At 44.2% G+C, this 18792-nt stretch overlaps 1 protein-coding gene across 2 annotated transcripts; it reads left to right on the top strand.

The window, feature by feature from the left end:
- The first annotated feature begins 690 nt into the window (after nucleotides 1-690).
- Nucleotides 691-18491, top strand: ube2h (ubiquitin-conjugating enzyme E2H). Of its 2 annotated transcripts, XR_013773005.1 has the most exons (8): nucleotides 691-880; nucleotides 11281-11357; nucleotides 12344-12418; nucleotides 12528-12567; nucleotides 13290-13342; nucleotides 14223-14351; nucleotides 14520-14915; nucleotides 15044-18491. XR_013773005.1 is itself a non-coding variant. In XM_079294300.1 (7 exons), the coding sequence occupies exons 1-7, from the start codon at nucleotides 828-830 to the stop codon at nucleotides 14642-14644; spliced, it is 552 nt and encodes a 183-aa protein (XP_079150426.1). In that variant the 5' UTR covers nucleotides 691-827; the 3' UTR covers nucleotides 14645-18491. The 2 variants fall into 2 exon arrangements, 1 of the variants encoding a protein (XP_079150426.1); XM_079294300.1 differs by having other exon boundaries at nucleotides 14520-18491.
- The last annotated feature ends 301 nt before the right edge of the window (nucleotides 18492-18792 follow it).

Below are 18792 nucleotides of genomic sequence, written 5' to 3'. Positions count from 1 at the left end.
GCAGTCCTTTCTATCGTGCGTGTGGTTTTATCTTCTTGGAGTTTCCCAAAAGCGTTTAATAAAATGCTCTTCTGAAAGTTTGTTTCACTTTGATTTTTGGTCCACTGACATTTCAACTTAAGAAAAGATTAATTAGAATTTGATTGTATTGTGAATAAAAGGCAAATATATACAGTACAATAAGATAGGGCTATCACACATATTTTGGTACTGATTTAAGCCTGTCCCACAAAAATATGTGCAGCAACTCCTCCACAACAGTTTGTATCATAAGGAGAAGGTATTCCTCCTTAGTTATATGCTGGTATCCATCACCTGAGTGGTGGAGAAAAATGGAAGACATGCAAAACCAAAGCAAGAGCCAGGTGCCACAAGAATGAGGCTTCTGAATTGCAAAACCCTGAAAAACGTCTAAACCTTAAGGTTTCCTCTATATCTTGATAATTCTATATAATTTCTACATTAAAATAACGTAAACGGCACTGTACAATTACATTGACGACACAGAACAAAAAGTGTTCTATGCAAAACTACAAAGATGGCCATTTATGGGGACGTTTGGTCGCAGGTATATGACGTAGTGCGCGGAGGGATCCTTACTTGTCAGGACCACGGTCAGAACGCTAAGAGGCAGTGAACAGCGCAGGTCTAGCGCTGGCTCGGCTACTCATTAGGACAGAGAGACGTTGAGCCGTGAAGACGTTTTGCTGTGGACATCTCTGAAAACAAATGTTAACTTTCGGATAGTACCGTTTGCTAGACTGTCTAGCGTTTCGTGGGCTAGCTTTCAGTTTACTTAGTGGTGCTCTGCGGTGGAAATAGGAAAAATGTCGTCTCCAAGTCCGGGTAAAAGGCGAATGGATACCGATGTGGTGAAACTGTATCCTTTCTGAACATAAACAACAGTCGCTGTCTTGTCAGCTAACGTTATGTCCTGATGTGTGTGGAAATATGATATGAGCAAAACCGATGTGTTGATGCTGCTTGCTTTCTCTTGGTAGCCCACAGCAGAAGGCTTTCATTGTGAATGACTGGTGTTTTTGTGTAAACAACATTTTGCTAGCAAAGCCAAGTGTTCGCTATTTCTGTACTGCGAACCTCCAGTCGCTTATCGGGACAGCTGTGTGGGCTAATCAGATCGGTCCCATCAGCCTTTTTTTAATTTTTTTTTAATTTTTTTTGCGTTTTCCAACTCTGTATATTTGTAACGTTAACGTAGCTGTTTAGTTTGCTGTCTCTATTAGTAAATTACAGCAACAGCCGACCAGACGCTAACGATACTCTCCTTTTCCAGGAATTTCTCTCATCGTGTTGCCCCACTCATGCACCTGGCAGACTTTAGAACCCCTTATGAAAATGTGGTTTCTTTGTCCAGCCTGTTGTCAGGGGAGTTAAGTTAAACTGCCCCTTTACACGTTGACACGAGAGCTTGTTTACATAACGTAAGGCTAACGTCAACTAAAAAAATGCTGCTGTCTTTTGTTCTACTCGTAAAAAAAAGCTAAAAATTACTGCAGCATTCTGGGTCTTATTAGCTCTGCTTCGTAACCCTACGAAGGGTTTTCTAATTGTGTTGTTGCATCTGCCACTTGGAATTGTTACCTTGTAACGCTGCCGAACTGGCTGGCTAGTCTGCTGGTTAATTTCAACATCAAAATGGCCACCTGATCTGTGTGTGTGTGTGTGTGTCTCACTGTACTTCAGTGTCTGCAGGCATATGGAAGTCTAACTTGTGGTTGTAGTGTTTGCTGGAACATATTGGAATCGGAATGAATGTGGCAGCTGTTTTGTTAAGTGGTACAGCTGCTGTCCTTAGCCTGCAGTTGTTTTCATCTTGCAATGCTTGAACTTTTAAGTGTGTTGTTTTTTTCCAAGTCCTTGTCACCACGTTTACTTTTGTCCTGCTGATGTAGAATTGTTCATCTTCACTCAGGGCTGAAAGGGGGAGCTCTAAAATGTAAGCACAACAATTCAAGTCCACAAAATCTCCCAGAAGATCATTATGAAAAAAAATATTTTTTGTCCCAGCACAGTGGAAACCTGCTTAATGATTGGGTAGCCTGTTACTAGCCGGAAACCCCAAGAGGGAGGGACTTAGAACAGCTGATGGGATGGCTGCAGCTTAGTCAAATATGGGACTAGAACTGGGCTGATCATAACTACCCAAAAAACAAGGGTGAGCTGTCCCAACAGGGTCAACATCATGGTTAAAAAGGAAAGGTCTGAACATCTTTGTTCCTTGATCCTTTTTCAACTTTATCAAGTTTTTAATTAAATCGAAAAATTACTCAATTATGAGTTTTATGTATGTATGTATGTATGTATGTATGTATGTATGTATGTATATGAATGATTACATACCTGCAGATGTGTCTCATACATCAGTGAACGATATGAGAGTACATATGAACCAGGCGGCTGCAGCTAATGCTTTTTTTTTTTTTAAAGCTACATTTATCTTGTGTTTTTGCCTGTTACCTAAGGCATTTTATCATGTTTGTTCGCTAGCAACAGTACTTTTTTGAGCAAGCGTACGCCCCCCCCCCCCCTCCACTAATGTGTAGGCAGCAGCCATGACGGAGTGGTAAAGCATGCAGACCAAGAATTTTTTAAGAATTGCGGCGCACACACAGGCGAGCAGCTTTGCAGTAGTAGTACCCCCCCCCCCCCCCCCCCCCCCCCCTAGTGTAACCAAAAGCAGAAACTCACACCGCCGTTTAGAAAGGAGTGGCTTCTTTCTTACGGGATGACGCTGAGAGCTCTCGTGCATTAATTTGCTGGGGCCACCGGAGAGTCAGAATGACCTCCGCATGTCATATCACTGGACTTTAAGCTTTGTCCTGAGCCAGGCTGATGGATGGCAGCCTGCTTTCATCACCAAATGTATAGTGTTTGCATGCAAGTAGCCTGGACTCATACTATCTAACATATAGTCACAGAAAAGACATTAAGTGTTGGTTTACACTGACTTCACACGTATTGCCGTGTGTCCGCTACTCTTTCACACCCCTCCTTTGCAGTAGTCCTGAGTGGCAAGAGACGGCTTGTTTATCGTCAAGTTCTTGCCAAACTGCAGTTCTAAACCCTAAATCAGAGCTATTCTCCTGCATAGATTACAAAGGACTGAGCCTATTTTGAATGCTAACACAAGCTCCTGTGGTGTCTGGCCTGTGGGTTTGAATGCTGAGAACGGGACAGAAAAGGAATTGTGTGTAATGATCTGTACAGCACTTTTATATTTGCTCAAGAATTACCGGAAGAAGAAGAAATGTGTATTTTCATAATCATCCCCCTCAACAAGGCCATTATCGTATACGTTTTTAATTTATTTAAGTCTCATCTGTCTTGATATTTAGAAAATGCTTTGTTCAGCTCTTCTTTGGTCCATGGTCCCGATGAAGTGTTTCTCTTTATGATAACACAATGAGCCTGAAGACTTGAGGTGTACATTTGTTCATATGTATGAAATCTCATTAGATATTTTCATGACAACTAGACTGCGTCTCGGCTGTACCTTTCAACCTTTCCAATGCTGCCGGAAGGTCTGAAAGTGATTGGATAGCAGTTCTGTGGAGCATGGCCACAGATGAATTATATCCGAGACTGTGGGGAGTTGTTGGGGTGTTTCATACTTCACCAGCCCCGGTGTCCATCATCATACCTGGCATCGATACCGGTGTATGTGGGTCTCAATCATGTCACCCCAAATTAAATGTAGGATGCAGGTATGTTGTGTGTTACGTTTGTGTTTCTTCAAGGATCCATTTTTCCTTGAAGGGATTGTTGAGGCAGCAGTTGGCCTTCAGTACCGTAATCTTGATTCATTCAGTTGTCCACAATCAGGGGTTAGTTTTTCAGGGGCATCGTCCACCTCTTTTTTTTTTAAATTTATTTATTTATTTTTTTTATTTGAATGTCCTCCTCTACTCCCTTCCCCACCACATCCCGCCGTCCTCCCTGAGTGGAATACCAATCCTGAGCTTTATCTGCACTCCGCTCGGTGTTTTCGGCCCCATTGTGCACTTGTAGCATGACATCCGGACAGCATCAGCAGAGGAGTCTTTTGTGTTTCCCGTTTTACAAAAGCCCCCATGTGACCTCCACCTCCATGCTGCTGCTGTGTCAGACCATGTCTCACAGGCAGCTAATCTGCGCCCAGCGCTATTATTGCGGGACTGAACCAACTGGACGCGGGTTTACTGTAGCGAAGGAGCCAGCGGTCCGCCAGACACAGCCAAATGACATGTTGTTTGGATTGGAATCTACAGTATGTCTGGTGATGGGACTTCACTTAAGCCATGAGTGCCTTGCTTCAGTAGGCATTGGCCGTATGGTTAACCCGAAAGCCCAGTTATCACATGTTTATTGTGGCTACAGGTTCATATTTAATGTAGTACGAAGCTCAAACACTGACTAAGACAATGAAGGGAATGGCCCACCTGCTGCACACTCTCAGCCTGTGATGGTGTAAAATTAGCAGGGCTGAACTGAGATAATGATGGTACATTTGCTTTTTCTGTGAGTGTTCATACCTCTTTGGTATGCTTATAATAATGCCGCATCATTCAGCCCTAAACCAAGCTCCTGCTCTTTTTAATCTAGTAAATTGTGGACGAGTTCCCTTCCAGTCAGCGGGGCCCCCACCTTGATTGACAGCCTGGTTTTGGGGGCTCCAGGAGCAAGGCATCTCTGACAGTAGGAGATTTGAGGCCCCCCTCACTGTTAATCCCACAGTGCTAACAGTGAAGCTTCCCGCATTCATGGCTGAGTTCCCTTTAGAGAAACAGATGGACTGAAGTTCCTCTCTTTGTGTCACATGATTTTTTTTTTTCTTCCTTCCACTGGGGAGCTCAGCCTGCCTCTGTCGCTCACGTGTGCTGCTGCTTTAATGTGGGAAACCGAAGGAGCTACATTTGGCATGTGGACCAGTGACTCTGAGACACATGTTGACTTTAAGGTACCTCTTTTTGGCTAAAATGTACGCCTATGTATGAAGATAAGGAGCCTTATCATAAAAGTGCAACCTACACTGTCCACACCCTACACGTCACTCCATCTGGTAATCTGCCTCGGTGGGTCTCCTCTGCAGCAAGTTGATGAAATTAGCCGCGGTGTCCGTCTCTCAGTACACTGTAGTTGAAGTTTGTTAGCAGTTTCCTCAACATGTCGGTGTTGAAATTTGGGGGGGGGTCTGTAATCTTGTCTTGTCTGTTCGTAGATTTGCTCATTAGATGGTTGCCTCGGATTCAGGTCATTGTTTCTCCTGCCCTGGCTCAGTTTTGTGATCATTAATGATAATTTTGTTTGTGTGTATGCACGCCGGTCGCTCAGACTCCGTGCTACTGCTGTAAATGGACTGTTGATTTAGCGAGAGGAGGAGGAGGAGCAGCTGAGGGATTCACGTTTGATTGCAGTGGGTGGGCTCTCATCTCCCACCAGCGAAGACAAAGAACTTGTGCAGTGCTGTGCCATTCAAAGCTCTCACACAGGGAGCTAGCCGTCAGCTAACGTAGTACACATAGGCCTGTATTCAATGAGAACCAAATCTGCATTGCAAAATAATATACAATACGTTGGGTTAACCTAATCCTTTGTTTTATCGTTCGTTAAATGTCTTGAAATTCCAGATGTGGACTTGTAACCGAAGTGTTCATAGAGATAATTTACTTCCCAATCCACCATCCAGTGAGTGCAGCACTTAAAAGCTGCCATGCATTTACATGTGGACTTCAGTGAGTCAGGCCTTTGGGGCCATGTGCCCATTGATATGTAAAACGTGCTGCAAGGTTTTCTATTCACCGACCGCACACGCTGGCACCGAGTGCCCCATCAGAATTCAAACACGTCGTGTGTCAGAGCGAGCTAACCTACTTTATTTCATATTACTGACATTGTTCTTAATACTTATACTGTAACCTGACAAAGTGGCTGAAAAGGGAGAAAAAATGTATCTGCGTGGTTGTACCAAACTAAGCCTTACTCAGCCATAGGCCTTTATAGCCTGGCAGTTCTGGGCTCATTGTTACCAAACTGAGCGAAACAAGTGCTGTGGCGCAGTTCTAATTATTAGGTGAAGCCTTTGGGACTTGGATCATGCCAATTTCTGAACTTGGCCGTCTGACCAAACTGTATTTAACTGCTGTCTAGTTCATTTCTTAAGATGGTTTGTGAGACGGCAGTAGTTGGCAGAGCGAAGAATAAACGTGAGGATAGCAGTTCTGTTTCGGTCACTGTTAACGTTTGTCACGTGTGTAACACATTTCCTGTCCGAGATCAAAGAAGCGTATGTTGTGTTTTTAGTGATACGCGGAGGTTAAAGTAGAATCTTGACCGTAAGAAAGCTCCCGATCCCGTCAGAAGTTTCTTCATAAACAACTTTGTAGACATCCGAATGTGATCTACAAGTCACCGCGAGCTTCATCGGGACTATTCTAGCCCGGCCCTTGAACGATTAGATCACTCCTTGTGGCTTGTTTATTTGTTTTGCTTCCACAAAGAATAATCACATGTGCCGAATCTCTGTTTGCAAGTATGTTGTAATGAAGATGATTAAGTCCCCAGATCGGCAGCTCTATCCCTCGTGTCTCTTGTGGGATCCGGGCCCGGATGAGGGGGGAAGTGAGAGCAGCTGGCATGTTGGTATCATACCAGAGTACCTATTTACAGTTATCGGCGCCAGCCAGGGCAGCCACGATCAGCCAGGACCCCCTTCGCGTCATGCTGGAGCTCAGAACAACACATGCCGTACATTGACAATGAAGGACGGAGGCTGAGGTGCACTCAGAATGAGAGGACATGTGAGAGAGGAATGGGTCAGTTAGGGGTTGACCGGTGACCACTGCGGGGGGGGGGGGGGGGGTTTGGTGTTGAACTGATTAAATCACACCGTCGCAGCACCACCGCACCTATCGCTCGCGCTGCCTGCTGTGGCAGGATGGCTGCTGTGCTACTCGAGCTGCCTCTGTTTTCAGACCGCCGGGTGCAGCGGCGGTCACGCTGTAATCCCGCTTGGCTCGGTGCAGAGCACGAATACAGAAAGAAGTGTGTTGCACAAACACGAAGAAGAAGAAGGAGCAGCTTTGTTGTTGACTTTGTTTTTCGGTTTCATTATTGCTTTTCTGTTGTACTTCGTTATTAGCTTGTTCTTTTCGGTAGCTTGTATCGCTTTCGGCGGAGGAAGCCAACCCATTGCATGCACTCTTGAGGAGAGCTGCTGTGTTTCCTGCCTTTCATCTGCACGGCCTTAGATTGTGCACTGCAGCGTCAGTCGGTGTGTCAGGGAGAGAAACCAAAGAGAGGTTGCTGCCTCCTTATCTCCAAACAGAGATGTGCTGTAAAATCAGTTGCTCTCTGTGAAGAGTGTCGTGTTTCTTCTGCCATTAAAACAAATCCACATCCTTTAATCCCTGTGTAAAAAAAAATCCCTTTCACACCATGGTTTCTCTCAATGCAAAAAAGAAAACCTTCCCCATATGAGGCTGTGCAGGACGGCATCTCAGCTCTCTGAAACAGAGCGCTATTCCCAGCGGTAGGATATGGCTCTGCCTTCTCTTTTGTGTTGACGGGTCATCTGGTGGTCGGAGTCTTTCCTGCTCTTTATCTCCTTAACAATCTGTCCCGTAACAATTCAGAGAGTTTCTTATTGGAAACCGCAACATGAAAAAGCTGTCGTCTAAGTAAAATGAACCATGGTCCAAACAAAAGCTCTCGTGTGAACAAAACTGAAGAAACAATACTTCAGTTTTTCTCAATCGCTTGTGAATCTTGAGCTGCTTTTTCTTCGTAAAGTCAAATCCAGACATGGGTTTTGTCCCGTTGACGTGTCTCGTAAACACACGGGCGACATCATCATCATGGGCCTGCAGTTCTCCTCGCTCCCTTTATGTTTCTCCTCCCCGCTGGCTTTTTGGTGGCCACGGACTATTAATGTCCTTCAGGCGGCTTCTTAACTTTGCTTCGTATCTTCAGTCGTTGACGGTCTTCTTCTCTGGTTCGTGCCGTTACGAACTGGAAATTCTGCATGGCATTCCTTTGTGCTACTCTGTGACTGTAGCTCTCTCCCAGTGCTTTGGGGAATATTTGATTTGCTGCCTTTCCTGTTATGTCAGCCCAGAAGCTCTGTGCCTTCCCTTTTTAAAAGGATTACTTGAGGCTGGAGGTGTCAGCAGGTGGTAGAGTGTTGCATGCTCAGATGTAAATAGTCTAATCTGACCTGTGGAGCCAGTTTGGTCTTTTTGAAGTTGATTGTACATGCAGGTGACATAAAGAAAATAAACAAAGAAACGAGAAAGACGATAAGTAGTTGATACTGGATTTAAAAAATGTATTTTGTCACCCTGTTTATGAAAGGACAGTGCAGCCTTCTTCTTCCCCTCCATTTAAAAAAAAAAGGAAAAGTGAGTTTGACTTTGAAACTATCCAGTGCCTCCCTTTCAACAGATCAACAAACCTCTCTGTCTCCAAAGAGGGAAATGTTCACGCATGGTTGACACCACGTTGTTTGAGTGCTGTTTATGACTCCCCATCGTGTTTGTTTTCCATACTTAGAAAGAGTTTGGTCAGGATGGGGATATTTTAATCCAGGGTCAGAGAGGGATGGTGGCCTAAACGGACCGAAAGGAAAACAAGACATGTCTGGACCACAACCGTAAATGCTATTTACTGCATATTTCTACACTTAAATGTGCCGTATGAAGTTTAAAACCAGGACAACATTGACCTTAGTGCTCAGATACACTTGGCTAATTGGTAGCCTGAAAGTACCGGTAGGTCTTTTAGACCTTGTCTTGCTGTGCAGTGTTTTAAAGTCAAGCCAGTATGTTATTGTATGAAGTGGAATGGTGTTGCCACAGGAGACTGTGTTGCTGTTACAGCTCAGTGAAGATGTGTGTCTGGATTGATTGGACCCTCTGTATCAGATTACAAGTGGGTGTAAAAGCATATTGACCCACAGATTATGATTTATCGATACTAATCCAAGGTGTGTGTGTGTGTGTGTGTGTGTGGGGGTGTACAGATTGTTGCTATGATGGGGTTGAGGAACAAATATATGTGAGCAAAACAATGTTGGGAGTTGGTTGGTGGAAACCATCCTGGTTAGGTGACAATGAATATTTAAAATGTACATTAATATACAGAATAAAACATATCCTATTAAGAAATCAGTGGTTTTTAATTTTAATTGTGGTGTTTAAATATTGAAAAATGCTTTGGATCTGATATGTGAGATATGATGTTTACATGTAATTATTGCAGTAAATGTCAGCTTTTAAAGGCGAGCAGATCTATTCCTTTAATATTCATGATGTACGTCGATTCAGGTTGTTGCCAGTGTATTTGTTTACAGTGTTCATGTCACTTAATGACTTCACTTGACTGTAACTGAGACACAGACGCACCCAAACACAATATTTGAATGCCTGAAATAGAAATGTAATTGATGTGCATGTAAATGCACTAATATACAATCCTACTTCTGTTTTTCAAGTCTTGCCAGCTGTTCCTGCGAAACCAATTTGCCTTCCCGTTTGAAATGCGATGTGTCACCTTTGTTTTAAAAACAGACAGCGCAGCACCGATAGTTACTTATCTCCTGAATGTCCTGCCTGTCAAGCTTTGCGACCGACCACACTTATCTTTTTCTCTCTGTCCGACTGGCTCTGTCAACTCCCCTCTGTTCTCAAACTCCTTCATGGGTGAAGGTGCGGCTGACAGTGACTTGTGTTATTCATTGGGGGGGGGGGGGGGGGGGGAATAAGTGTTTGAAGGTTTCGGTCTCCCTGTATTGTGACAGGGAGACTGATTGTATTGGTGATGGTGGATATTGGTCATTTGTAGGTTTTTCTTTGTGTGTAACTTGTGTCCACATCATCATCATCATCATAGAGAGTCAGCCTTCTCCCTTCCCCTGCCTCCTCCTTCGCACACACGCATGTTTACCGACCACCAAGACTCTGACCTTCTGCGTTTCTGCTCTCCTGTAATTCGGTTGTCTTGAATCTCGTTTCGAACGGGTTGACCGGCTCGTTCCTCTGGCTCCTCGGTCAGTGTGGCTAACGTCAATCAGCCCGCGGGGCGTAATCGGTGTCGATTCAACCCCATGAATAGCTTATCCCCCACCCTGCCTCACTGCTGTCCTCTCTAACATAACGCACACAGTCCTTCCTCGGCTCGTCCTTTCCCCTCGTGTTTATTTTTCTCTTCCCTCCGCTCACGCGAAAGAGAAATCGCATCCCTGTGATGGTTTTGTGCGAGAGCGGAGATCAAAATTAATCAGAGCGAGCAGACATTATCTGCTCACTGCTGTGATATTGGATTTTCCACACAATGCACTGAATACAAATAATCAAATTCAGCAGGGTTTGTTACGAGTGTAATTATGTATCGACTGTTTCTGTGCTAGATTTATTGGATGAATATCTCGGCCGGCTCAACAGTTGAGTCAGAATGTCGGAGTACCAACATTGTTGCATCAAATTCAGAATGTAAGTCGTGTGTGATCCAGGTGTTAATGATATTAATAATCAGGGTCATATTATCTGCAGTATGTTGCACGGAGAGGGTTAAAAATGATTTTGAGAGCACCTGCCTTGCCGTAGATCACCAAGATGCAGATTAAATGGTCCGAGATGAATAACGGCAATGATGCAAACGAGCCTCTTGTAAAACGACTGAATAATTAAATGGCTTTCACCTCATAGTTCACCGCTTAACAGGAGCACGTTAAGTGACTTGCACATGCAGAGTGCTTCTCGTCTCTTTTTAAGGGGGTGGACTTGTTGTTTCGGGCGGCCATTACAGAGTGCCAGGTGAAGGAAGGCCAGCATGGGTGAATATGATCCGCTGGCTGATGAGTGTTCCTGATTATTATTTTTTTGTTTTGGAATCACTGGCTCGCATACTTCACATTCAGTCTCGGGGGGGATATTAATTGATGAACGTGCAGAATGACAAATCGGCGCGAGGCTATCGATTTGCCATTCAAGGTCCAGGACTAAGGGGTGAAATATGGATCAGAATGTAATCTTTCCTGCATTGATTTGTTTTCATTATCTGTCCAAAGCTCACATGGCTCTCTTTAGTTTTCATAACTCTGTATGATATGAAAGGATGATGTTGGCTCGGAGGAAGGAAAAAGGTCATTTTAACTGGCAACAGCTGGAGCAGCGGAATTACTATTTTCACAGAGGCCAGATTGTTAGTCATCTTGAATATTATTCAACAGTGGTTTGTTTGTGTGTCTGCAGTCATGTGAAGATGTTGTCCTTAACCACTTTACAGCATCGAGAGCAAGCATGAAGTCACCATCCTCAGTGGACTCAATGAATTTGTCGTGAAGTTTTTCGGCCCACAAGGAAGTAAGTGTTCTCTTTTCTGATTTTAACATGCATTGAACACGTTTCCTGGTTTGTTGCTGAATCCTCATTCGGGCTAATTCATGTTCTCCTGTAAGTGGCTGTAGGATGTTTTCATCCCGGTTCCAAGAAATATTCAACAAATTAAGGAAGGTTTATTCGTGCATCTGCCATTTGGGATCTCGAATACCTCTTCCATTAATGCCTCTTCTCTGACCACAAATCTAACGTTTTTTAAAAGAGTAATAAATCCAGATTGTCATTGCTATTAATAACTGATATCCCACATCTGACATTTAGTTAAAGTAAACAGAGCGTGAAAGGACAATGGATTCACAGGAATCGGTCGTCGCAGCATAAAGAGAGGTTCGTCACAGCGGGCCTGGAACGTGAAACGGATTGAAACCAGGCAACTGAGGCAACCACGTGTAAAACAGAAGAGCTGGGCTGGAGGGGAGTTTGGATGAGCAGAGTGGCCTCATCGGCAGGAAATGCTTCTTTGGTGTGCTGGTCACATCTGTCGCACTGAAACCACCGGCACTTGCGCATCGGTAAAGAGGGGAAGTTGCCGTTTGACCCCGTTTATGACGCCTCGTAACTACGCCGTGTGTGTGTGTGTGTGTGTGTGTGTGTGTGGCATGCACGTGCTCATCATTCATCTTCAACTAGTGTGTTTTCGTCTGTGTGCTCCTCAGTGTCAGTACTGCACCGCACACTTAAACAATCTCACTCTCTTCCTCTTTGATGTCGGTGTATTCTGTGAAGGGAACTGGGCTGAAATACATTACTGCGTAAGATAAAAGAAAACAGCAGAGGGAGGTGCTGTGTGTGTGTGTGTGTAGCTCATTTCTCAAGTGTTCCTCTCGCTGTTGTGTTTCTGAGAGCATAAAATGGACACAACCCAACAGTGTCTAAACCCATTAGAGTGCATAAAGGATGAAATATGACGTTCAATGGAATGAAAGTCTCTCCTCTGCCCTCATGTGCAGCACCGTATGAAGGAGGCGTGTGGAAGGTGCGAGTAGATCTTCCTGACAAATACCCTTTCAAATCACCATCAATAGGTAGGGGCTCTACTGTTGTGTCAAGATAACATCGCAATCTTATTTTTTGGGGCGGGGGGGGTTTCCACTTTTTTCCAACACGTTCATCATCTCTACTTTGCTTTTTCAGGATTCATGAACAAGATTTTTCATCCCAACATTGACGAAGCGTAAGTTGATTTCAGTCACGCAGTTGAAAAGTGTCCTATTTAGCTTTTTCATGTGTTGTGTTCTAGGCCTTTGAATAGTGTAAAAGGAGGCCGCTTATGTTGTGAACTACACTTTTAATACTTTGATATGAGTCACTAGTTTTGGCACAATCGGCGAACAGCAGTAAATCCTACAAAATATTGAACCGGGCCAAGCTCTTTCTTTCTCTCGGCCCAGTAATCCACTGCTTAGAGGCCGGATCCTCTGAGGGACGTGCCCTGTGAAGGGAGGACCAAGTAGGACGGTCTAGTCTCGCAAAGACCAAAGATAATGGTGCATTGAGGCTGCGCTCATCAGAAAGCTTTATATGCCACTTATTTATGTCAGGCTTCCATTATTCAAACCCAGCTTTGCCATTGGTCTACTTACAGTAACACACTCACCAGTGACTGATCATTATTCGGTTGCAACTACCTGTTATGTCCGACCTGGTCATGATATTTCACAACTTGACGACAACCTCCTGGACTCTCCTCTAAGCACACAATTATTTCGGGCGCCAAGGAATATATCCCCCCCTGTGCTCCACTGTGAGGCAACAGAAAGCTGCATTTCTCAGCCACATTTGCAAAAGGACAAGCCCCGATGAACCGTTGACATACTGGGACCCTCGTTGCACTCGGATTGGCTCGGCCTTACCCCTCTAACCCCTCTAACTCTTGTTTTCTTCTCGGTTTCCCAGGTCAGGGACAGTGTGCTTAGATGTCATCAACCAGACATGGACAGCCCTTTATGGTGAGTGGAGCCAACTGCGTATGTGTCCATATTAAGTTCCCCCTCACTGGGGGGTCTGTGCGAATATCTTGACACGGAGCCACCAGATAGGTGACTGCCCTTCTCCCTATCTCCCCAGCAAGTTCTCATTACAGCCCCTCAGCAGGGCTGTTGAGCAATATAAATGGCATTACAGTAATGGCATGAGCAGTTGTTTCAGCTTCCCTGCCTATTTATCTTCACCGGTGTTCTGGATATGACTCCAAGGCAAATGTTAAAACCCTAAATGTTATTTAAGCACTGAACTCTTGATTCCAGCGTTTTGAAATAAAGACGGAAATATTTGCTGATTTAATGTCGATGTCAAGTGAGGCAGCTTGGCCTGTTTTTCTCTAAAATTACATCAAAGCAAGAATCACATTTGAGTTATTTTACTCTTTGTTTGTGCACAGATTTAGCTGTACTTGGCGTGTTTTGAAGAAAGAAAATCAGATTGGACCAACATGGAATGAATAGAGCAATCAACCAAGCATTGTCTGTAATGATTCTGTGCAACAAGAGGGAACAAAAGCAACTGATTGAATCACATAAACGTGATGATGCTGTACAATAGCATGTAGGAAGGTGTTCGGTTTCCCAACTTCAATAGGCTCAACAGTGACACCCCGGAGATGAGCGCAGAATTGCAGTTTTTTGTTTTTTTCCCACACCAGACCTCAGCTGTGAGAGAAAGCTGAGGCCGGCTGCGAGCAGGAGCGAGGGGAAGGGATTAGTGTGCTTCTGGCCTCTGTGAGCCCATGCGAGGCTGTGAGATCTCGTTACTAGTAAATGCACCGTGCATCTCCGTCCGCTCATCACTGACCGATATGCGTGTCCATTGATCTGTTTCCTTCTTCCCCAGATTTGACCAACATCTTCGAGTCGTTCCTGCCCCAGCTGCTGGCTTACCCGAACCCCATCGACCCCCTGAATGGAGATGCAGCTGCCATGTACCTTCACCGGCCCGAGGAGTACAAGCAGAAAATCAAAGGTTAAAAACTAATCACAATCTGTTGGGTGTAGATCGCAGATCCCTTTTAGATTTTTAGGTTATTGCACACCCAGAAAAAGTTATTTTTCCAATGTCATTACCTCACAAATATAGAGTCTGACCATGCTCGCTCTCTCTCTCTCTTCGTCTCTGTTTTTCCCTCCACAGAGTACATCCAGAAATATGCAACAGAGGAGGCTCTGAAGGAGCAGGAAGACGGGGCAGGCGACTCTTCATCTGAAAGCTCCATGTCTGATTTCTCAGAAGACGAGGCCCAGGACATGGAGTTGTAGTGATAGGAGGGCGCCCCCATCCCGCCTCCTCCTTTGACCCCCACAGAGACTATATTTGATTTCCTAACCATGAGAAAGCAGACTTATAATATTCATATTTAAACAAGTTGATTTTTTTATTATTATTATTATTATTATTATTATTACTACTAAACAAGGATTTTTATGGATATCTAGCCTTTGGTGTGTTTGACAGACACCCCTCCCGTTCTGCAGCTTCACAGATGTCGCGATTGCATTCACGCGTCCCTGTTCTCTCCACGTCTTTAAGGTGCGTCATGTAGGCGTAGGCAGGAAGTCTCCCCGTGAACATCTCATTTCTTTACTCAAAATTTCACTTTTTAATACATAAAAAGTATATATCTTTGACCTGAAACCTAATTTCCTTTCTTTTTTTAGTTGCTCCACCACAGAGCTGCTATGGTGTACAGCTCTACAATATTATCCCGTAGTCCAGACGGTGTTTCTGAGGCACAATCCCACCCGAGGTGTCACAGCACACCTTATATAAAAGTACAAGAAGTCTAGTGCCAAAAGAATGTCTTGTCAGAGGGACAAAGACGTGTTGGGTGCTTACGTACACACTAGCTGCATAAACTGCATGGATGATTCATGCACAAAGGCAATGAAGACAGAAGTGGCGTTTGTGGAGATTCTGGTCGTACTCACTTGGTGTGAGGGGACCCCGCAAACGGACCAGGGCTCCCCTTTAAAACCTCGAACCGTATGAATTTCATTTTTCATGCAAATTTCTGTCATGAAAGCCAAACCGCCTGAGCACCAAACGTTCTCACTGTGCAGGATGCCCACTGGCTTGCAAATCACCTGTCCTGCTTTTAACACACATTTCTATTCGTGTTGTTGGTCACGGAACAACTTTGTCAGGTCGAGAAAGAATGTATTTATCACCTCTTCTGGTGAATTTAGAAAAACCAGCACCAAAGTCAGTTTTTTTGTTATTTGAGTGAAAAGCAGCAAAAAGTGGAAAGATTCCAGTTTGTAGAGTATGGGACCGCCTCACATTCCACTGTAATGCATGCCCGCCATATAGGTCCCACCTGTGGTATGTACCCCGACTGCATCGACTCCATTCCCCCTTTATGTCTGCCTACCAGGAGCCCAATGTATGACATTCAGGCTTACAGCTATTTTCATTGAGGGGATTGATTTAATATGTATAGATTTGAGGGGGGTGGTCAATGTGTTTTATGTACAGCATCTACCTTGTACAGTGATGAGACACCTCCCTGTCGCCTCATGAAACCTCAGTGTTGAACCCAAAACACTGAGCGGGTGTCGCTTGTCGAGGCCAACGTTTGCAGTCGAACGACCTAGAAAACCCTGAAATGCATTGGCTTCATAGATCGCAGTAAGAATGACCGGTTTGCTTCGTGGCAGATCGTGCATCCTGAGTGCGAGAGTCGACGCTGAATCGGGCGCAACAAAAAGGTCACCGTATCTCTTCTGATCTGTCTTCTGTGCCTCGTCGCTAAAGGAAGCGCGACCATTGAAGAACTCCCCCAGAACCAAACAGTCGTGAAGTTCAACAGTCACGAGAAAAGCACATGTTTTTTACACATCTTTCACTCTCCTCTGTCCGTACAGTGACACTGTGCAAATTGTGATTCGACGTCTAAATTTCCTCACTCTTGCAGATAAGGGGAGTTACCCAGGGCTGAGTCGCATTGGGTTCATTTCAGCGAATGTTAGACTTTTCTGGCTCGGGTTCGAAATACAGTTTGGTTGTATCTTGCATTGTGATGAACATTTTCACCCAGGACGCATTGAAAGGATGGAAATCATACAAATATTTGTTGAACTGTGGTTTTTGACAAGATCTAGTGGGTGTTGACTTCGACTAAACATGCGCTTTATGGCCGTGTTACAGATTAGCGTTAGCTCGTGAGGTAAACTTGCCTGATCAAGCAATCATCTGGTTTTTAGTGAGTGTCTGTTGTGTGGTAAAATGTGAGATACTCCATAGACGTGCCTGTTGTACAGAAGAGCGTGAGTGATTTGAAACTCGGGTTCTGTTCGACCTGTAGTGAGCCTGATGGATCCAACTGTACAGAAGTGGTTCAGCCCTTTTCAAGAGATTGTATTTTCCCCCAAAAACACAATGATATGCTCATAATTGTCACATTTCTATGCCGATTTTAGAACAGGCACACTTCCTGACTTTGTTTTTAATTTCCAATATTTATCTGAAGACTTTGGCTGTTAAAAGTTACGTGTAATAAGTTCTCTCATCCTGTCTGATGAGGGTTTGGTTGTTGGCTTCAGGGTTAGCTTCCGGGAGGATGCCGCCGTTTTTTAACTGTCGCACAGCTAACGTTTTGTGATATTCAACATGTTGAAGGCAGTATAAAGCTATGTGAATGTCTTCATGTGTTCCGAGTGTTTGTGGTGAAGTTTGGCATCCGCATCCACTTCATCAGAACAAACCTGCAAACTGTGTGCAGAACCCCACTGTCTTTCAATTGGCTTGTGGTGTCTCCCTAAGCTGCCTGTACATGTTTTTATTCACTGTAGAGACCTCCTTTTTAGCTTTTAATCTTGGGTCATCAAGCGCCACTGTGAGTTATGGGTCAGCTAAATTATCACACTGATGATATCCTCGAGTTTTTTGTTTGTTTTCAGTCATTCAGATTGAATGCTTGTTTTACTTTACATTTGGGCAGTATTGTATGCCAGTGCTGAAAATATGGTCTATCAGAGTTGAGAATTGTAATCAAGTAGCACATTATGAGGCAATGGTGCAACAGGGAACTGATATTTTTGTCTTTTTTTCAAAAAGACTTTTGTGTTCGGGTAAAATCATAGGTTTGGTTTTCAGCAATAAATTGACGATGTCCTGAAACTGTGGCCTGGTATGGCTCTGGTCGACATGACAACCCTCTGATCTTTTCAGCGGCCTCCCTCCATTTTTCTCCACAATTCTAAGGTCAAGGGACATAATTACTGCCTTTGTGATTCAGGTCACCAACTAAAGAAAATGTCCTCAAACCAGGGAATGATTGTTTACCATTACAACTGAAAAAGATATGGAGAAACATGTTTAAAGTGCTTTTTTGAATTGAATTTCCTTTTGGCTTTCTCCCCTCGTCCTCTTCTGCTCTCAGACCACCGGTGTACAGATAGCTATGTCTTCACTGCTCGGTTTTGAACAGCGACTCCAGACAACCGCATTAACATGATTGATGGGGCCCTTAAAATTCTAACTGCAGAGAAGGTCCAGTCCAGAGCCATATCCCCACAACCACACCTGCACAATCCCCCCGCACACCCTGCCGGATTCAATGAGGACGAAGGACCGATCTGTCATTAATCCATAGACAGAACGTCCAGGGCTCGTCCTCTGTTTTATCAGCACAGCTGCAGAGAGCCAGCACCCTGATCCCCCCCCCCCCCCGTGTGTTGACTATCTCCTTGTGCACTTGCATGCTTCTGGTGTGGAGTCGAGGCTCGCTCGGTGCACACCTCCCACGTCTTGTGCTTGTGTGGATCTGTGCCCTGTGCTGGCCTACTGCTGTCATCAGGGGATTTAGCAGGCGCACACAGCATGGAAATGGCAGGGTTTTTTTTTAATAGGAACTATGTATTTGTTACCTAGTGTGCGATACTTGAGGGTTAAAAAAAGTCAAAAGGTTTTTATTTTGTTTTGAAAAGTTCATCCTCGGTCTTATTTTTATCACCCTCTTTGCCCGCTTGTTTTTTTCTTTGCATTGTGAAGTGGGCATGCTTGTCAAAAAGACAACTGCTCTCTATTAATAGGCTTATAACCTCATAAAAAGTTGTGTATAAAATAAACTGTTATAACTTCTTTTTTAATAAAACATTCAATGTGTATAAAAGGTTTTTTTGTCCGAGTCTGATTCTCATACGCTGCACCCTGAGTACTGTGACATCCTGATACAGTCTTCAGGACTTTACTGAAGAAAAAATGGACACACGATGTCTAAACACATTCAACGTACAGTCTTATTTTGTTCATACAAGTTGGGACCTGTGGATGGTCTGATAAGGGAATGTCTGTATCTCCCTTTACTGTCACTCAGTGAGCTGAATTCCAGTTGTATCAGATGTCTTTAAGGTGAACAAAATGATTGCACTCTTCTCAAACACACCTATGTTATCAGATTGAGCCA

The sequence above is a fragment of the Melanostigma gelatinosum genome (assembly GCF_949748355.1).
Source record: "Melanostigma gelatinosum genome assembly, chromosome: 22".
Lineage (NCBI taxonomy): Eukaryota > Metazoa > Chordata > Actinopteri > Perciformes > Zoarcidae > Melanostigma > Melanostigma gelatinosum.
The sequence above is the reverse complement of the archived record's forward strand: the minus strand, read 5'-3'. Positions and strand labels throughout refer to the sequence as shown.